This window comes from Spinacia oleracea, chromosome 5 (assembly GCF_020520425.1).
Source record: "Spinacia oleracea cultivar Varoflay chromosome 5, BTI_SOV_V1, whole genome shotgun sequence".
Taxonomy (NCBI): Eukaryota; Viridiplantae; Streptophyta; class Magnoliopsida; order Caryophyllales; family Amaranthaceae; genus Spinacia; species Spinacia oleracea.
In genome coordinates, this window is record NC_079491.1 from 14,280,140 (window position 1) to 14,300,886 (window position 20,747).

Here is a 20,747-nt window from a genome sequence, read left to right on the forward strand (position 1 = left end):
AAATATACAAAATATGAGCAGAAATTAACAAAATTTCCTACACAAGTTTATATTTAGTCAAATTCAACCATAAAATGACGTATAATTCAATTTAAAATCATATTACACACAACAATAGTAAAAACTGTTGGAGTAAGCTTGAAGTAACTTGGAGATCTAAGACAAGTATATTTAGGAGTCATCTAAATATGCTTAGGAGTTCTATTATGCTTAGGAGTGTTCTAATAAACATATCTAGTATTTAGGAGATTATCTAAATATATAATGTTTCCTAAAAGGATTAGGAAATCTCTCTCTATATAAGAAGATGTTAAGGTGTGACATAACTTACGTGAATTAAGAGATTAAGCAACTTAGAGTTTTGAGTTATTTTCTTTAAGTTAATAAGAGAGTTATTATTGTTAATCTTGTGTCCACTATATTGATATTCTACATTTGGTATCAGAGCTTGTTAGCATAGGATACTTGATCGACGACGGTTCGGCTTCTCTGTTTTTGGTTTCACCAGAGTCATCTTTGTTGTCACCCATGACGACTTGATTGTTTGCTCTGATATCAAACTACACTGTCTGGGCCTTACGAATGAAGATTGCTCTCAAGGTGAACAAAGTGTGGGAAACCATAGATCCCGGAAGTAAACACGAAGACAAGAACAACTTGGCAATTGCCCTGTTATTTCAATCCATACCAGAAGCTTTAACCTTGCAAGTCGGAGAGCTCGACACCTCGAAAGCTATTTGGGAAGCAATTAGGGCAAGACATGTTGGTGCCGACAGAGTAAAGGAGGCCCGATTGCAAACCTTAATGGCAGAATTTGATAGACTCAAGATGAAGGAGGAAGATACAATCGACACATTCGTTGGTAGAATCTCTGAAATTTCCTCCAAATCAGCATCTCTTGGAGAAGTCATTGAAGAATCAAAACTTGTGAAGAAGTTTCTGAAAAGTTTACCACGAAAAAGATACATACACATTGTAGCAGCTCTTGAACAAGTTCTTGATTTGAAAACAACCAGCTTTGAAGACATTGTTGGAAGATTAAAAGCTTATGAGGAGAGGATCAACGAAGAGGAGGAGAATCACCATGATGATCAAAACAAACTCATGTATGCAAACATGGACACATCCCAGAACTATCAACAAAGTTACGACAGTAATAGAGGAAGAGGACGAGGAGGTCGTTTTCCATGGAGAGGAAGAGGTCGCGGTCGAGGCCGAGATCCAGAAAGGACGAAGAATGTAACATGTTATCGATGTGACCAACAAGGTCACTATGCATCCGATTGTCCCGATAGGCTATTGAAATTTCAAGAAGCAATAGAAGAGAAGGGTGAAGAGACTCATGAGGCCGATAGATTGATGAAACATGAGATGATTTATCTGAATGAAGGAAAAGTGAAGCCCATACTGTTTGAGACACATCTAGACACGAGTAATGTGTGGTATCTAGATAATGGAGCTAGCAACCATATGAGTGGAAATCGGCAGCTCTTCATGGAGATTGATGAAACAATCTCAGGAAAGGTACGATTTGGTGACGACTCACGCGTAGACATTAAAGGAAAGGGATCGATATGCTTTGTACTCAAGTCAGGCGAGAAGAAAATACTGGAGAATGTGTATTTTATTCCTGACTTAAGAAGCAACATCATAAGCCTTGGCCAAGCAACAGAAGCAGGATGTGAGGTGCGAATGAAAGACGAGGTCTTTCGACTACTTGATCGAAGTGGCAAATTACTTATGGAGACTACTAGGTCCAAGAATCGCCTATACAAAGTAGTGTTAGAGGTTGACAACATCAAGTGCTTACAGATGATAGGAATAAGTGAGTCAAGCAAATGGCATGCAAGATTGGGGCATGTAAATTTGGATACCATAAAACTAATGATTACCAAAGAACTTGTGAGTGGTATACCGAAGATAGCAATCGAGAAGGAAACTTGTGTCTCTTGTCTTCTCGGCAAGCAAACAAGACAAAGCTTTCCTCAAACAACATCGTACAGAGCATCGCAAGTTCTTGAACTCATCCACGGGGATCTCTGCGGACCAATCTCTCCACCCACTCCAGCAAGAAAACGGTATGTATTCGTACTTATCGATGATTATACTCGCTATATGTGGACAATTCTGTTACAGGAGAAAAGTGAAGCATTCGAGAAGTTCAAAATCTTCAAGAACGTAGTAGAACAGGAGACGAAAAACACGATTAAAATGTTCCGTACAGACAGAGGTGGAGAATTTACATTGCATGAGTTCATGGCTTCTTGCGAGAAACATGGTATTCAAAGACACTTAACAGCACCATACTCACCTCAGCAAAACGGAGTAGTTGAGAGGAGGAATAGGACCCTGCTTGGTATGACAAGAAGCATCCTAAAACATATGAACTTACCAAAATACTTGTGGGGAGAAGCTATAAGACACTCCACCTATCTTATAAACCGAGTAGCAACGAGATCACTAGAGGGAAACCAAACACCGTACGAAGTGCTTAAAGGCAAGAAACCTAATCTCAATCACCTTCGCGTTTTTGGATGTATAAGCTATGCAAGAACAGAAACTGTGGGTCGGAAGAAGTTGGATGACCGATCACGAGTGTTAGTGCACCTCGGAACGGAACCCGGATCAAAAGCCTATCGTTTGTTTGATCCGGCAAATCGAAGAATTGTTGTCAGCAGAGATGTGGTATTTGACGAGACCAAGAGCTGGAAGTGGGATGAACTAAGAGAAGAAGAAACGGGAACATTTGAGATAGACTTTGGAAGGGATGGAGTTATCATCCAAAACGACGAGACAACAAATAATAATACTATAGAGAACAGAGAAAGAAACGAAGAAGTCGACGATGATGGACCTGATACAGACAATGAGGGATCGGAGCAAACTCAGCAACCACTGCGACAATCAAATCGAGTACGTCGCAGGCCAGATTACTTGACTGATTATATTTGTCTGGCTGAAGTTGAAAGTGAACAATTGTTGATGCTATTGGATGAGGAACCATGGGAGTTTAGTGAAGCCAAAGGATCAAAACATTGGATAAACGCGTGTGAAGATGAAATTTGTTCAATAAACAAGAACAAAACATGGGATTTGTGTGACTTACCGATTGGAGCTAAAGCAATCGGACTGAAGTGGATTTTCAAGATCAAGCGCAACTCCGATGAAAGCATTAATAAGTACAAAGCTAGACTTGTAGCAAAGGGATATGTACAAAAGATAGGTATAGACTTTGATGAAGTGTTTGCACCAGTAGCTCGGATTGAGACAATTCGGTTCATCATCGCCTTGGCAACCTCAAACGGGTGGAAGATACACCACCTTGATGTAAAGACCGCGTTTCTTCACGGAGAGCTGAAGGAAGTCGTTTATGTTACACAACCAGAAGGGTTTGAGATCAAGGGGAGTGAAGAGAAAGTATACAAGTTAAACAAAGCACTTTACGGATTAAGACAAGCCCCAAGGGCATGGAATACCAAGCTAAATCAAATTTTGATGGATCTCAAGTTCGTAAAATGCTCAAAAGAACCCTCGCTTTATCGAAAACAAGAAAGGGAGCAACTTCTTCTTGTAGCAGTCTACGTAGATGACCTGCTTGTCACAGGGTCATGCTTAGAGATAATTTTGGATTTTAAGCGAGAGATGGCAACTAAGTTTGAAATGAGTGATCTTGGTGAGTTAACTTATTACCTCGGGATTGAAGTAATCCAACATGATGACGGTATCTCGTTGAAGCAAGAAAGATATGCGAGGAAGATTTTGAAAGAGACTAAAATGGAAGAGTGCAATGCAGCTCACATACCAATGGAATCAGGTCTGAAACTGTCCAAAGCTCGAGAGGAACAAGGCGTTGACGAGAAAGAATATAGGAGAAACATTGGATGCCTCCGATACCTGCTTCACACGCGACCGGATCTTTCGTTCAGTGTTGGGGTGTTGAGTAGGTACATGCATGAACCAAAGGGGTCACATAAAGCAGCATTGAAGCAAGTCTTAAGGTATTTACAAGGAACCCTCTCCCATGGTCTTATGTTTAAACGAGTAAACAAGTGTGAGCTCGTAGGGTACAGCGATAGTAGTCACAATGTGGATGTAGATGACGGCAAAAGCACCGCTGGCCATGTTTTCTATCTCAATGATTGTCCAATCACTTGGTGCTCGCAAAAACAAGAGACTGTGGCTATGTCTTCTTGTGAGGCCGAGTTCATGGCTGCCACAGAGGCAGCAAAACAAGCCATTTGGCTCCAAGATCTACTCAGCGAAGTCACGGGAAAGACAAGTGAGAAGGTGTTGGTTCGTGTCGACAATAAATCCGCCATTGCACTTACGAAAAATCCAGTATTTCATGGACGAAGTAAGCATATACACAGAAGGTATCATTTCATAAGAGAGTGCGTGGAGAATGAGCAAGTGAAAGTCGAACATGTTCCAGGTAATGAGCAAAAGGCTGATATTCTGACAAAGGCACTAGGAAGGTTAAAGTTCAAAGAGATGAGAGATCTCATTGGGGTTCAAGACTTGTCGAAGAACGACTTCAAGCTTAAAGGGGAGATTGTTGGAGTAAGCTTGAAGTAACTTGGAGGTCTAAGACAAGTATATTTAGGAGTCATCTAAATATGCTTAGGAGTTCTATTATGCTTAGGAGTGTTCTAATAAACATATCTAGTATTTAGGAGATTATCTAAATATATAATGTTTCCTAAAAGGATTAGGAAATCTCTCTCTATATAAGAAGATGTCAAGGTGTGACATAACTTACGTGAATTAAGAGATTAAGCAACTTAGAGTTTTGAGTTATTTTCTTTAAGTTAATAAGAGAGTTATTATTGTTAATCTTGTGTCCACTATATTGATATTCTACAAAAACAACGTGTTTATTATGCTTAAATTTTCTCATAATCTCATTTTTTAGTATAAAAACAATGATTTTCAATCGGTCGGGTCCAAAACGGGTTCGGTCGGATTTTGACCCATTACTTTTCAGATTGCTCGGGTTCGGATAAAATCGGGTTACGGGTTACAAAATATTGTTCAGGACCCAATATTTTCGGGTCGAATCCGGGTCGATTTCTGACAGGTCTACTAGGGAGTCAAGTAAATTAACATAAGATTAAGGCTAATAAGTCATGATAATAGGATACATGGATTCGATTAACAAGGTATGGAGTATTTATTTCGATGAATTTCGGATAACAGAGATGAATATCGGGGAAGATTTACAATCATCAATGAATTATAACCTCCTCAAAATATGGTTTATGCACCTGGGTGTACAATGCTCACTGTGCACTGTTTTTTAATAAACATATAGTTCAAATACAAAGAATATATAGAAAATGAACATATAGTACAAATTCAAAGAAAATATAGATCAAATATTTCACTTGTACATGTACATTGAAATAATTCTCCATGTTCATTATATTCTCAATGAATGTTCTATCGGGGTGCACAATGAGCATTGTGCATCCGGGTGTATAATCCAAATTACAGTATAGCCTCTTTCTTAAGAGAAAATAGCTCATCGGCCATTGCGTTGAATAGGACGAAGGTCGGCTCCATATATTTGATTTTATCATGTCATCTAATACTACGGAGTACACCCTCTGTTTCTTATTGATCATTTTTATATTTCGACTGTGCACATTTGTCAATGCACATTTGACTACTAGGATCTTTAATTTCGTATTATGGAGTAGTAAAATTATTCGGAGTAAAACTTATATTCTCAAAGTACTCATTGAAATGAATCAAACAAAATCCTATATGATTATGTTTTTTTGTTCATATATTCGGAGTAAATGAGTAGATTTTATCAAATTCTTAATAGTTATAAGATTCCAAACAAAGAATAACATTAAGAAACGAAGGGAGTATCAATTATGAGAGTAAGATGCTAGTCCTGTTATTATCAGCTAGTTAGTGAAGCCAGCTAGTGTTAAAGTATTATAAGTACATAACAATTTGGAGAAAAATTTAAATGATGTTTTATTTTTCAGTTCTAGCTTTGAGATTGTTTCTTAGTCTCATGTTAGGAGGGATGGAAATGTTGTTGTCCATCACCTCGTTAAGTTAGTGTCTTTTGGATTTGAACAAGTATGGGAATACCACTGTCCTTCAAAGGTCTCCCCATACGTATTGATGGACGTTCTGTCTATTGATTAATGAAGGCACCTAATTTTCCCCTAAAAAAAATAAAATAACATTTGGACATGATACAATAAGGTAAACAATCGATGTCCCAGGAGTCAATGACCAAACAAGGAAAATAGCAACTAAAGCCTAAAGGTGTGCACTTATAAATGACTGTAAGGTATATTTGTGGTATGTCGTGCCTAATGCCAAATTCGATGTCGTGGGTTGCTAGTTACGTAAGACCTACTACGTTTTGTGTCGTGCTCGGGCAGAACTTGAGCATTTGTGCTGAAAGTGTACATCTTGCCGTGTTGTGCCTATGTGATTAAGGCTAATTTCACTTATTTGTCGTATTTTATGTTTCACATCTCACCTTCTCGTACTTAATTTACCAACAAACGTGTGGTATAGGCATAACTCTCAAGGTCTATCACACACGTAATCAAATCATTCACCGTAATGATTCAAAACTCTCTACGGAGTATAAAACAACCCCATACCTTAAACAATTATATAAAAATCATGTCCCTTAAATAATTCTCGATTCCGCCTTTAACCAAATGTCTAATAGATGTACTATTGTGTACTTACTAGTCACTACTGATTCTTGTATACAAAGTATTAATATTGCACAAATTCTTAGATATACCCGAGTGAATCTAGAGTTAGGTGTATTTTAACTATTAACACAAGAAGTATCGAATCTTGTAATAGTATCTATTTACTTTCCATTTTAGACAGTCGATACTTACTACTTAGGAGTAATCCTCGTGCGGAGGGGCTTCTAGTGTACTTTTTTTCTTACCCTTTTCAAAAAAAAAAACAAATCAAGGAGTATTTTTATGTCAATTGATAGACTCCTCTCACATATTATGCACACGTGACGAAAAATGTGAGGGGTACACAATCTCATTAGAGGTTCTCTAGCCAAGTTGGTCTTGGCATAGTGGTTGCTCACTTTGTCTCTTAACCAATAAGTTGAGGGTTCGAATGATCGAATCCAAACCTTTAGGAACGAAAATAGATCATTAGCCAGCTTAAATTTATCTTTAAGTAAAACACGCGTGTAAAAAGGTTAGTCACTGCTGTTGACGGTGGACAAGTTAGTTATACACACACAGATAAAACATCAGAGGTTCTGTTAATCAAGGAGTAGGACTATGAGAAGAGATAAAAAAGAAGCATGCTCAACCACAAGGATATCAATAACTAGAATACCTCTCATTTTATTTGAAAAAGTACATTTTTCAAGTCATACCCTTTTCTCCTCTATATTTATAGTGAGAGCCCCCATTTGCCAACTCTTCTAGACCCCCCATCTCTAGTCTCTCCAACATCAAAACCCACAAAACTTCATCACCATATACTTCCTCAACATAAAAAAAGCAAGAAACAAAAAGAAAAAGGATGAACATAGAAAAGAAGAAAATGGATGAGAGCAGAAAAATAGTAGTGGTAGTAGAAGAATCGGAAACAGCAAGAACAGCTCTTAGATGGGCTCTACAAAACCTGGTTCGATACGGCGACGTAGTGACCCTCCTCCATTTATGTCCTTATTACCCTCCTAGATCACGTAACAAGAACAAAATTAGGCTCCTTCGCTTGAAGGGTTATCAATTAGCTCTTTCTTTCAATGACATTTGTACCTCTTCCTCTTTCAATGTAAGTTCAGTTTTTGTTGTTTTAAATTTACAGTATGTTTGTTATAGTATGGTTTAATTAAATTAAATCATAGAGTACAGTAGTTAATTGTAGTTATATTGATACATATAGGTTTGAATATATACAGACGAAAATAGAGATAGTGGTGACAGAAGACGATGAAGAAGGAGAGAAAATGGTGGGGTTGGTTAGAGAAATGGGTGCTTTTGCATTGGTTCTTGGTCTTCATGATCGCAGCTTTTTCTACAGGTCAGTTTTTTTTCCCTAATAATTCATTCGTACCCTTCAAATCTTATTGTCGTCTTGAGAAAATCTTAGATTCCATTTTAACTAGGTTAATCGGTAAAGTCTTACCATACTAGATCAAATCCCGTGTACAACTGTACATCGCTATAAAATGCTCCCTCCGTCCCGGAATACACGCATCGGTTTGAGTCGACACGCTTGCCAATGCACAACTATGACCACTAATATCTTTAACTACATATAATAAAAACTTACGAAATATTAATATTTTGAAAATATATGTTAAGATGAAGCCAACAATATATTATATGCTAACTTTTGTTTTCATATACTAGAAATAAAATAAAGTCAAAGTGAATTATGTGAATAGTTAAAAAGTCAAACCGGTACGTATATTTCGGGACGAAGGGAGTAACTTGTGCCTTGTGGAGTGTTGAGTTGAAATGGTCCCAGCCTCAGCTCCCTGGAAGAGAGTAGTTGGATTAGGATGCCTATTAAAATTGATGATAGATGGATGATGTCCAAAACACCAAAACACGTATTCACTCACGCGCATTTCGTTCACTTCCCTTTATTGTCGTTCAGAAAAGTATTACGAGTATTGCCAAAGTTTTTTATTTATTTTCCATAAAAAAAAAAAGTTTATATTTATTTTGTCTTCCTTTTCAATTTTATAATCCGTAATTCTCACGTAAGCCACATTTTTGGCTAGGTTGTCCGTGTATATAATATGCCATTTTTTCAAAAATAATAATCTGTAAAATGGAACTTATGACAAACTTTTCATGATTTAAGTCATTTAAGTAAAATATTATGTGATGCAGTACGTAGTATGTGGCTATGTAAGTGACCAATAATAAAGTATTATAAATAGCATTGTCGACAATTGAGTGAATTGTTCTCTCATCTATTTGTAATTTGTATTGTCCCGTAATTTATTTGCAACCAAAAAAACTATCGAGTGAATAAAAATATTTTACTCTGGCTTCATTGTTAATGTTAAGTGAATGTTTACCCCTCTATCAACCGTGCAACAAAGATTAGCTAAGAGCCAAAGTTCTAACTTGCATAACACTTGGGGATCTAACGGTTGATTGGTTTCTCCTTATTAGAAGAATGAGCAAGTAAGCAAGAATGAGAAGACGAATTTAATCCTTTCGTGTACGTTTCTTTACAAAAATTAAATAAAAAAAATGAACAAGGAGTGATTTGGATGTTGTGTTTTCATTAACCACTCCAAAACCCCCCACCAAACCCCATTTCTTTAATTTGAGTATTTTATTAGGCAAGTTATATACTTATACGAGTGACATAATGACATGAATCCAGGGATATTAATTTATTTTGGACGGTCTTAAAACTTAAATAAATATTTAATTTCCCTATAATGATCTTTTATGCATACAAGTCATGTACCCTTTTAGAGTTTTAGGGGACATGTTGTTTCTTATTTTGGCACCTTGGAACCAGTTTCACGGCTTATACAACTATTAGAAATGGGAACAGAGAGAGGAATAGGGGATGAGTGCACAAAATCTATTTTGTTCCGACTTCCGAGTATACGTAAAATTCGGTGTACCCAAGATCAAGATAGAGTTACTCGGTTGAGTTAGCAGTGTCAAGGGTGTTTATTAGATTGTTATGTTTAAAAACGAGTCTATGCTCTAACTCTAGTTTAGAGGTCCAAATTTCCAATCCAATGTAGTCCATACGAAATAAAAGTCGATTTTAAAACACGGAGTCCAAACCGATCCGAATTTCCACCCACCAAATCAAATCCGTAATCCAAATCAAACAAAGAAACCGTCAATTTTTTGGGCTAATGGCCCGTGAATAACTAACATATGAGCTATCGCCTGACTGCCTGAGGTTCGAATTAATAAAGAAGGACATACATGTTAAGTTTAGTATGACGGGCTTAAGACTATTCTTGCATAAGAACTTTACGTAGTGTTTCTTAATTTTAGTATAACCAACTTTTTACTCCATAGTTCAAAAGGAGTAACTTTTGAATTATTTTATTGAGTGTAATAAGGTTAATCATTATTCGTTTAGTCTAATTGATCTAGTTGACAATTTCGTTTTTGGATACAAGGATGAATTAGACAGGAGGAGAAGTGTACTATTTATGGAAATATAACCCCATAACTTGCACGATGATTACTAAAAGGAAATATTGTAGCATTATTAGTTATTTTTAAAACCGACAAGCATGTCCCTCCAACATAACACGAGTTTATCTTGTCGAAATCATAATATTTCCGCGCGCCACTGCCTCTACATTTCTATATTTTTGAATTCTACGTCATATATTGCCATTAATTAATATTATTAATTCAGGATTTAGTTATTTTGAAGAGAAAAAAGAAAACAATGATTGAAAAGAACATGGCAAATTGGCAATATAGAACATGTATGCTAATTGCTAAACATATTCTTAAACGGTAAGGATAAGAAATTAAAAGTAAAATAACTAATTAAACATGCCGTAATACTCGGCAATGATGTACTACGTATCTTGCAAGATTCCACATTATAAAAGATTTCTAAAGTTCATGTTTATATTGGCAATATTGGCAAAGAAATAGCCTTGATAATCAATGAAAACATTGTAGTTTCATACGCAAGAAAGAAGAGAGAAAGTGTGTGCTCCAATCCAGTTTTCATTCATTGCCGGCTTGCTCTAAAGAGAGGCTAAGCAAGACATTATATACAGCCCTAAGTACTACACTTAACCAATGAAATAAGGACAGCTAGCATACAAGAGAATCAACCTAGAATAGCACACAATTGTGGCCCTAGGATCAGTCACATGATGCTGACAGAAATGACAAAAAAACGGCTAGATAGTACATGATCACATGCACTGAATTTGATAGAAACTAGGAGCTGGATTGGGCTTCATTCACATGGCTCATAGGCCTTCATTTACTTGGCACACAGGCCTTACTTCTTCAATACTCCCCCTCAAGCTGAGAGTGAGAGCTTCGAACTCCCAGCTTGGACAGAAGGTGGTTGTGCTGTTGAGTAGTCAAAGGGGGAGTATTGAAGAAGGTGGAGGAGATTGGGTCTCAGTGGGTGGTTCATGAATATCATTTTCTGTAGTGTTTGGTGTAGTTTCCAGTTCACTCCAGTCACTGCAGGTTATGGTGTTTTGTGGGTTTCTGGCTGTTTGTTGTTTAAATAGTTTACATGGAAACACATGTTCAAAGAATTTGACATCTCTGCTTACAAACACTACATTGTTTGTCAAATTTAGCAACTTGTACCCTTTCTGAGTCAGAGAATATCCTAACATTAAACAATGTACCCCCCTAGCTTGAAACTTATCAGATAATCTACTAGGATTACTAGCCATAGCAAGACAACCAATAGATTTAAGATGATCATAGGTAGGAAGGGTTTTATGAAGTACCTCATAAGGGGTTTTGTTGTCCAGAACTGTGCTTGGAATTCTGTTGGTGATGTATACAGCAGCAAGTACACAATCACCCCAAAAATGTAGAGGTAAACCACCCTGGAATCTAAGAGCTCTAGCCATTTCCAGTAAGTTTCTGTGCTTTCTTTCAGCTCGACCATTTTGCTGAGGTCTGTTAACACATGAAGTCTGATGTATGATTCCCAATTTGTCAAAAAAAGGTCTGCACTGTTGGCTGTCATCAAACTCATGTGCATTGTCAGATCTGATGATCTTGACTCTTTTGCTGAACTGATTCTTGCACATGTTTACAAATGTTGTGATTGCTTCAAATGCATCAGATTTCTGTCTCAATAGGTGTACCCATGTGACCCTGGAATGATCATCTACCATAGTTAGGAAATATCTGTGATTTCCTCTGGTTTTGACCTTATAGGCACCCCAAATGTCTATATGAACAAGTTCAAATAGATCTTTTGCTCTTGATTTGCTTAGACTGTAGGGAAGTTTGGTCAGCTTCGCTGTAGGACAGGTTATGCATACATCACTGTAGTTGCTTTTGAACCCTTTTAGCCCTTGTATTTTGCTTATTTTCTTCAATGGTGCATGTCCCAACCTGTGATGCCAGAGTGTTGTATCACTGAGAGTAGTCACATTTGATACAGTAGCAGGCAAGTCAAATGTTGTGAGACTTGTATCAGCATTCATGGCTTTACTGTGTTGTCTTTCAAGACTATGTTGAGACATGGTTTTCTTCAGATCCATCAGAATCTGTTGCATGGGCTTGTTGATCAAGTAGTAGAGACCATTTTCAGCCTTTCCTACTCCTCTAATTCTGTCTGAGTTGATGTCTTGAATCACACAAAAATTTGAGTGAAAATTGACTTTGCATTGAGCATCTGTGGCTAACTTCTGAACAGATAGAAGGTTGTGTTTGAATTCTGGCACATACAGCACATTATCAAGATTCAATCCATTTTCCAACTTCACCTTTCCACAGTGTGAGATTATGGAGGTGTGTCCAGTTGGTAGATTGATTTTAGGTTCATTTTTGCTTTTCTCTGGTTGAAGAATCATTGCAAAACTTCCTGTCATGTGATCTGAAGCACCTGAGTCAATTATCCACTCAGATTTCACACTATCTGCATAGTGACAGCTCACCATACCAGCATAGCTCATATCAAAGTCATCTTCAGTGTGTCTGAGTGACTTGCTTTTGAAGGAGTTGGCAGCAGTTTCATGAGTTGTTCAAGCTGCTGAGCAGTGAACATAGCTGGTTGAGTGTTAGAATTAGAACTGCTATCACTTCCCTGAGCATTTGCAGCTGTTCTGCCACCACCTCTTCCATTTCTTCCTCTATTCCATCTTCCACCTCTAGCATTGTTTCCATATTCTCTTCCTTTTCCTCTTTGGTCTTTATCCTTTTGGCCTCTTGGATGCCAACTTGGAAAGCCAACTACAGTCCAGCATTTATCCTGGGTGTGACCAGTCCTGCCACAAGCTAAACAGTTCTCATCACCACCCTTGCTATACATAGCTAGAGGTTCTGATTCTTCTTTAACAGGTTTAAGAATTTCTCTTTGTGATTCTTCTTGTTGCAGTGCACTACAAGCAGAGTCAACAGATGGTAGTGGGCTCATCATTAGAAGATTACTTCTCAATCCTCCATATATCTCATCTACACCATTCAGAAACTGAAACAATTTTTGTTCTTCTTGTTGTTGATGCAATGCACCCACAAATGCATTGATTTCTGAAGTCATGGTAGTAATAGGAGGGTATGAGTTAAGTGATTCTAGTTCTTCCCACAGTCCTCTAAGATCCGTGTAGTAATCTGTAATTGGTTTTCCTTGTTGTTTCATTTCATACACCTGTTTGTTCAGCTTATATTTCCTAGAACCATTTGTGACAGAGTATCTTTGGTCAAGTTGACTCCATATCTGTGCAGCATTTGTTCCAAACATGACAGACTTCTTGATAGACTCAGACACATTTGCAATGAGCCATGAGATCACCATGCTATTGCATGTGTCCCAGTGCTCTTGTTTCACTGCATCAGAGGGGTCTTTTTTGACTAGACCAGTCAAACATCCCAGCTTTCTTTTAGCAGCTAGGGTGATTTCAAAGGATCTCTTCCAAGATCTATAATTTGAGGCACCCTGAAGTTTTTCAACTACTACAGAGGTGCTCCCATCAGATGGGTGTAAATATAAGGGACTAGTGGTTTCTATGGTAGTCATGTTGTTTTGTTCACAAACAGACTCTATACTAGCAGAAATAAACAATAAAGTTTGAAGCTTTACTAACTTGCTATTCTAACAAATTTCCTGAATCATTCTTGCAGAAACACACAATGTAAGAGAGTTGAGTACTACCTGAACCTGGTAGCTCTGATACCATGAAAACATTGTAGTTTCATACGCAAGAAAGAAGAGAGAAAGTGTGTGCTCCAATCCAGTTTTCATTCATTGCCGGCTTGCTCTAAAGAGAGGCTAAGCAAGGCATTATATACAGCCCTAAGTACTACACTTAACCAATGAAATAAGGACAGCTAGCATACAAGAGAATCAACCTAGAATAGCACACAATTGTGGCCCTAGGATCAGTCACATGATGCTGACAGAAATGACAAAAAAACGGCTAGATAGTACATGATCACATGCACTGAATTTGATAGAAACTAGGAGCTGGATTGGGCTTCATTCACATGGCTCATAGGCCTTCATTTACTTGGCACACAGGCCTTACTTCTTCAATAATCAATGATCTAGATAAAACATGAGACTGTAGTAGCCTAGTAGGAACATGAAGGTCCACCGTCCACGTACTATGAATCTATGATTCGGTATTTTGGTGTATTATTGGAAAAATGACCTTTAACCGTACATTGGATGAGTAGCAATTTAGCATTAGCAATGGATAGGGCTGTCAAAAATTGACCCGATCCGAGAAACCGACCGAAACCGACCGACATCCGAACCGAATATATCCGAGAAGTAGAGGCTCTTGAATCCGATCCGAACCGATCCGACATTGATCCGAAATCCGATTTGACCCGTGAATCAAAGACCCGAACCCGATCCGCTAACAACCCGAGGAGACCCGTAACCCGATTAGTACCCGATTAGCTTTAACCAAACCGAACCCGCATCCGACCCGATAGCAATCCGAAATCCGATTTTACCGGATAACAACTGCAATCGACCCGACCCGATAAAACCCGATATCCGATTTAACCCGCATTGTTCTTGACCCGATCCGAATGAACCCGAAACCGACTTTCAACCGAATTATCACCTATCCGACTTGAATCTACTCGGCATCCGAAAATAACCCGACTCGATTTAACCCGATAACCAAAAAGTAACTACCCATACTCGATTTTATTCTATCCGATTTGATCCAACTAAAATTTAGTCTACTCATTATTAATATGACTCACCTAAACAAGTGAACTATTAATTACCTAAACTCCAACTCGATATACACATTTTTGTCGTATCATAGCTAATTTATTGTCATTATTCCCATATAATTAAAGGTCTTAAACATTATAAAACAGCATGAAATTAATTAAAAATTACGGAGTACAATACTAGTTTTTTATATCTTTGGTCTTCCCATTTCAGTATTATTTAATCAACCAAGAACTTAGTTGATGAAGTTTGGTTCTACAAATATTATACTTCAAAACATTTGTTAATCATTATTACGTTAGAGCGAAAATGTAACCTTCAGACAATTACAATATTCAATTTTGGGATATTTAATTGTCTAAATTTAACTTTATGAGTTCATTTTTACTTAATTTAGATATCTTCTATCACATTTATTTTACTTAACACTCCACTATCTTCTATCACATTTTTTTTTCTTAAGCAATAAGTAATGTCAATCCTTCGGGTGAGTTTTATGGAAACAAGTATTAACACTCCACTATGACACTATCTTCTACCACATTTATATTTCAATAAATAATACGGAGAATCCCACTATCTCATTTCACGTCTACTTTTACAATAAATTAATATTTATATGAACAATAACTTATCTTCTACTCCGTAAAATTTAGTGTCAACGAATCTTGATAAGTGTAAAGGTTAATTTTGGACAGAGGAAGTAGAATTCTAAAAATTCATTATTTGGCATGAGATATTAGAATAATAAAGCGATATGATTTGATAGTGAACTCAATAGTTACTCGATCCATAAAACATAAGAATACTACCAACCCGATCCTAGCTCAAACCGCAAACTCAATATGTAATTGACCCGGATCCGAGGTACGACCGATCTGAACTTGACCCTAACCCGAGACTCACGATCCAAACTTGACCCGAAACCGAGATTTTATCCGATCCAGACATGACACATTCCAGCAGTAAACCGGTTAAAATATTAAGTGAATCCGACATTCACCCGAACCCGAGACTTATCCGATCCGAACATGACCCGTACCCGCAGTTAACCGGTCAAAATGCAACCGTATCCGATATGCACCCGAACCAAACTAGACCCGAACCAAAATAAACCGATACAAAACCGTTTTTAACCCGAACCGGTTCAAACCGAACCCGATATTTAGCCGAACCGAAATTACCCGAACCGAAACCGACTCGAACCCGAAACAATTAATTACCCGACTTCACCCGAACCCGAAGTTATCCGAACCGATCCGAATTGACCCGGATAGAAACATTCACCCGACATTATCCGATTTCGACAGAACCCGAACCGTTTATAACCGATCCGAAACCGATCCGATGACCCGATTTGACAGCCCTAGCAATGGCCATGACATTATCCCAAACTCCCTCTCAAGTACGTCTCAACCAGAGATAGTTGGTTATGATCTTAGTCCATGTGACATCCCTATCAAACTCAACTTTACTTTATGTGTGTGCATGGCCTCATAAACTTTTACTACTCATTCGTCCCTCCGTTTCCGAATACCTACAACAGTTTAACTTTGCACTACTCATACATTAACTTTAACCAAATTTGTTTGCGAATATATTAAATCAATTGTTATTGTGCAATAGTTAGATTACTCGATCTTAATATATACTTTTCAAATATCAATTTTTTAAATTTTTTTACTAATATGTAATTATACATAATTACGGTCAAACTAGTCTCTTGGCAAGTATGTCAGTCAGACTGTTGCAAGTATTGGGGAATAGAGGGATTAGCCAGCTCATACATACCTTGAATGTCTCTTAAAGTTTGAGTGAACTTTATAAAATTTACAGAAAAACCTATCCGTCCTATTTTACTTATCCCATTTTAACAAAATTAATTTGCAATTTGTTTTTTTGGTTTTGCTTGTGCAAATGCATTTTTGATCGATTAAGCCCAATTTCTTAACTAACATACCTACAAAAAAATTAAGTTGGGTGATCATGATTCATGAGTTTCATCATGGTGGTACCATTAGTGGTTGGGTGACCAGTTATGGATCACTCATAATCGTCACAATTCACACGATTTTCCTTTGACTACTTGGCCTGTTGGCCACATTTATTCAAGTTCAATCACTTCTTTAATTACTCAATTATTTTTTCTATTTTGAGTACTCTTTAGTTGATTTAGGGCTTTCTTCTTTTATTCTTTTTTAACTAGATCTAAACAAACACGTCACCCGTTACACGCTTCAAATTTGTAAGAAAACACGACATAAAAGAACATACCTAAAAGTAACATCTTAAAATAGTTATTTTAGATGAACATCAAATTTGTCGATAAGAAGTTAGATTTAATTTATACTCCATGTATCATAAGAGATGATCCCTTTCAATTCCAATATTGAAAGATTTACGATTAAATTAGCAAATAATTGAATGGGCAGGTTGGCTATGAGACATGATAACATAACAAAGACATTAAATTGCAAAGTTCTTGCAATCAAACAACCAATAAGGCCGTCATCTTCATCGTCATCGGCATCGGCAAACCAGACAAGTTATACAAAATCAAATAATACAGCATGCATCACACAACTCCAAGCTTCACTCACTTTGGACTTTTCTCAAATCGAAGTTGCTCCTTTGCTGTAAGATTCCTTCCTTTTTCTACTAATACATTTTTTTTTTCCATAAAGATGTTTACGGTTATTATTTGCACAAAAATTAAGACAAAAGTAGAAAAGTTGGTTGGATATAATAAAATATGTATAAAGTAAAAGAAATGTGTAGAAACTAGAAAGGTAGGTGGACGTAAAAAAATGAATAAAGTAAGAGAAAAAGAGTGGAAATTTGTAAATATTGTGATAAGAATGTTAAAGTTGTAAATTTTGGTGTCCAAAAACAGAATAAAACCAAATATAATTAAACCTCATAAGACATTTAGAAACTAGCAAGCTATGATCTTAGTTTGAACCTAGTTATTGTCCCATATGATGAATTATTCATCTAATTTATTACTACTCCTCCGTCCCGGAATACACGCACCGGTTCGAGTCGACACGCTTGCCAATGCACAACTTTGACCACCAATATCTTTAACTACATATTAGTATAAAAACTTATGAAATATTAATATTTTCAAAATATATGTTAAGATGAAGCCAACAATATATTATATGCTAACTTTTGTTTTCATATACTAGAAATAAAATAGGGTCAAAGTGAATTATGCGAATAGTGCAAAAAGTCAAATCGGTGTGTATTCCGGGACGGAGGGAGTATTAAATTAGATATATACTTGCAAATTTGATAGATTAAGTTTTAGAAACAATACAACTTGCATAATGAAATAGTTAACACCGTTGAACTTTAAAATGGAGTCTTGTGACTAAACATACATCCAATCAAGTTAGTATTTCATTTGTTCTTTGCCTTTGTTTTTGTACCCCTTGTTTGCCTTTTGACTCCCTTTTCCAATATTCTATTAGAAACTAAAGGAGAAATTGTTTACTAAATAAACACTAATAAGTTCAGTTTCTTTTGGTAGCATTGCCAAGTTATATACGTAGTACGGAATAATTAAATAATGGACGAATTTTGTAACATGGTAGTACTATTAAAAGAAACGGTACTTGATAGATTTCTTTCTAAACTGGATATAATTAATAAGCATTTTTTCACAAAAATTGGAACATATTAGATAGTTTCTGATAATTTTTCCAAAATTAAATTACATAGGATTCTATCATTACGTTTTCTTAGAGTAAAATTAAAGATGATAGCAATCATGTTAATGGCTGATATTGTACATGTAGTGCATGTAGATGTAGACAAAGATGCAAATTAAAATAAACTGCATATGTCAGGCAATAATTTTTTTTCTTTTTGAAACTTAAAATATTAGATCATTTAGGTTAGCTAAGATTGGTCTTAGTATGCATGTCAATTGTTCCATTTTTGCGAGAAAAAGTGCCAAGTGATGGTGTGGTGTAACTTTACATTAGTAGATGGAAATTAATTTTGACACATCTGTTAAATTGTGAGCCCATAAATGAAATTGCGCTCTCATGGTACATATGATCTTTTTCTAGTGTGCCAAAATTTATTTCACGATTCATGTATGTGAAAGGACCAAAATGATTATACTTTTTTCGTTTCGGAAATATCGCACCATGGTTGACTTTTACTCCTTTAATCATTACTTTGACTCTTAATATCTCAAATCGTGTGCAAGTAAAAATTGTAATAAAATAATATTTAGAAAATATATATCAATACGAATCTAACATAACCCCACATGACTAAAATTTCCTTACGTACGAATTACAAAAAATGACCAAAGTCGTAGTGTGAATAATGTAAAAAATAAATGGTGCGATATTTCCGGAACGGAGGAAGTATTGAAGTTAATTGAACCTGGGTCGGACCGTCAAAGGTGTAACATACTCTGAATGAATAATTGATCGAATATCTCAAAGTATGTGACGATTTGATAATGGGTTTTTTGTTGCAGAGTCCCAAATATCAGCCCACAAAAGATTCCATACCAAATATGTCCAGACCCATCTGCAATTATATGGAGATCCAAGAAGAATAGGAGGAGATCACGCAGGAATTCATAGTTTATATATGTTCATGTATCTACACTTCCTTGTGTTTCATTTTACTCTTTCTTATGAGTTTTGGCTCTTTTATAGCTCATCTCATGTAATTCTTGCTCCTTTTTTTAACCACTTTTACCTAGGGTTGATGGAGATTTTTACTGTATAACTAGTTGTTCTTGCTCTTTCTTTGTTAATGTACTTGTAACTTGCGAGTACATAAGCAAAGAAATAGTGTTGGTTATACCATCTAGTCATTTTTAAGGTACAACTAGTTATACATAGAAAACCGTCAGATTTGATGTGGCTCTTGGTTTGCTAATCCAGAAATTCAACAAAGTAAAGTAGTTGAAAATTTGTAATCTTGTTTGTCATAAATTAAGACCTCATTATTCTTTACGTGCACTGTTATTATACTAGCGTACATTACTAGCACATTTAACGTCATTTTAATTTACATTGCAAGAGTTCCATTTGCTCTTGAAATATTGTGAAATAATCTTGTCTGTTCTCGTTACGGTTGTGTTAGAGTTTTGGGGAAAACAGCAAAACAGAATTTTGTATTTCACAATATTGAAGTAATTACAGCAGCTGATCTAATACATATATATAGTGATGCTATAATCTAGAAGCTTCTATGTTAATGATAAAAAGCTTTCTAACAACCAAGAGTTGGTTATAACAGAATGGTGACGTGGCATTGTTGAGTCATCAAATGCTTATAACAGCAAGCAGTACAGCAAGTAGTAAATAGAGCAGCAAAGCAACGATATATTCCAACACCCCCCCTCAAGATGGAGTGGGTTGAGAAGCAAACACTCCCATCTTGGAAAGCAACATCTGAAACTGAGCAGAAGGAAGTGGTTTGGTGAAAAGATCAGCAAGCTGGTCTTGTGTAGGCAAATAAGTAAGATGCAGTAAACCTTCAAGGATTTTGTCCCTAGTGAAGTGGCAATCAATTTCAATGTGTTTTGTGCGCTCATGGAACACAGGATTCTTAGCTATATGCATAGCTGATTGATTGTCACAGTGGAGAGTGATTGGTTCCAAACCAGTGACCCCTAAGTCAGATAAAAGATTGACAATCCAAGTCACTTCTGATGCAGCAGCTGCCATTGCCCTGTATTTAGCCTCAGCAGAAGACCTAGATACTGTAGTTTGCTTCTTAGATTTCCATGATATAGGTGAACCACCTAGTAACAACACAAAACCAGTGATTGATCTTCTGGAATCTGGACAAGCAGCCTAGTCTGAATCTGAAAAAGCTTGAAGATGTATCTT

At 36.6% G+C, this 20,747-nt stretch overlaps 1 protein-coding gene across 1 annotated transcript; it reads left to right on the top strand.

Annotated features, from left to right (window-relative positions):
* The first annotated feature begins 7,032 nt into the window (after positions 1 to 7,032).
* LOC110789481 (uncharacterized) lies at positions 7,033 to 19,880 on the top strand. The gene is made up of 4 exons (XM_021994148.2): positions 7,033 to 7,797; positions 7,925 to 8,046; positions 17,310 to 17,513; positions 19,379 to 19,880. The coding sequence occupies exons 1-4, from the start codon at positions 7,543 to 7,545 to the stop codon at positions 19,485 to 19,487; spliced, it is 690 nt and encodes a 229-aa protein (XP_021849840.2). The 5' UTR covers positions 7,033 to 7,542; the 3' UTR covers positions 19,488 to 19,880.
* Positions 19,881 to 20,747: the final 867 nt, after the last annotated feature.

Excerpts from the sequence above, each read along its gene's own strand:
- LOC110789481 (XM_021994148.2), top strand. The coding sequence starts at position 7,543 with ATGAACATAGAAAAGAAGAAAATGGATGAGAGCAGAAAAATAGTAGTG. Across the intron at positions 7,798-7,924 it reads GTACCTCTTCCTCTTTCAAT|ACGAAAATAGAGATAGTGGT; the intron begins GTAAGTTCAGTT and ends GAATATATACAG. Across the intron at positions 17,514-19,378 it reads ATCGAAGTTGCTCCTTTGCT|AGTCCCAAATATCAGCCCAC; the intron begins GTAAGATTCCTT and ends TTTTTGTTGCAG.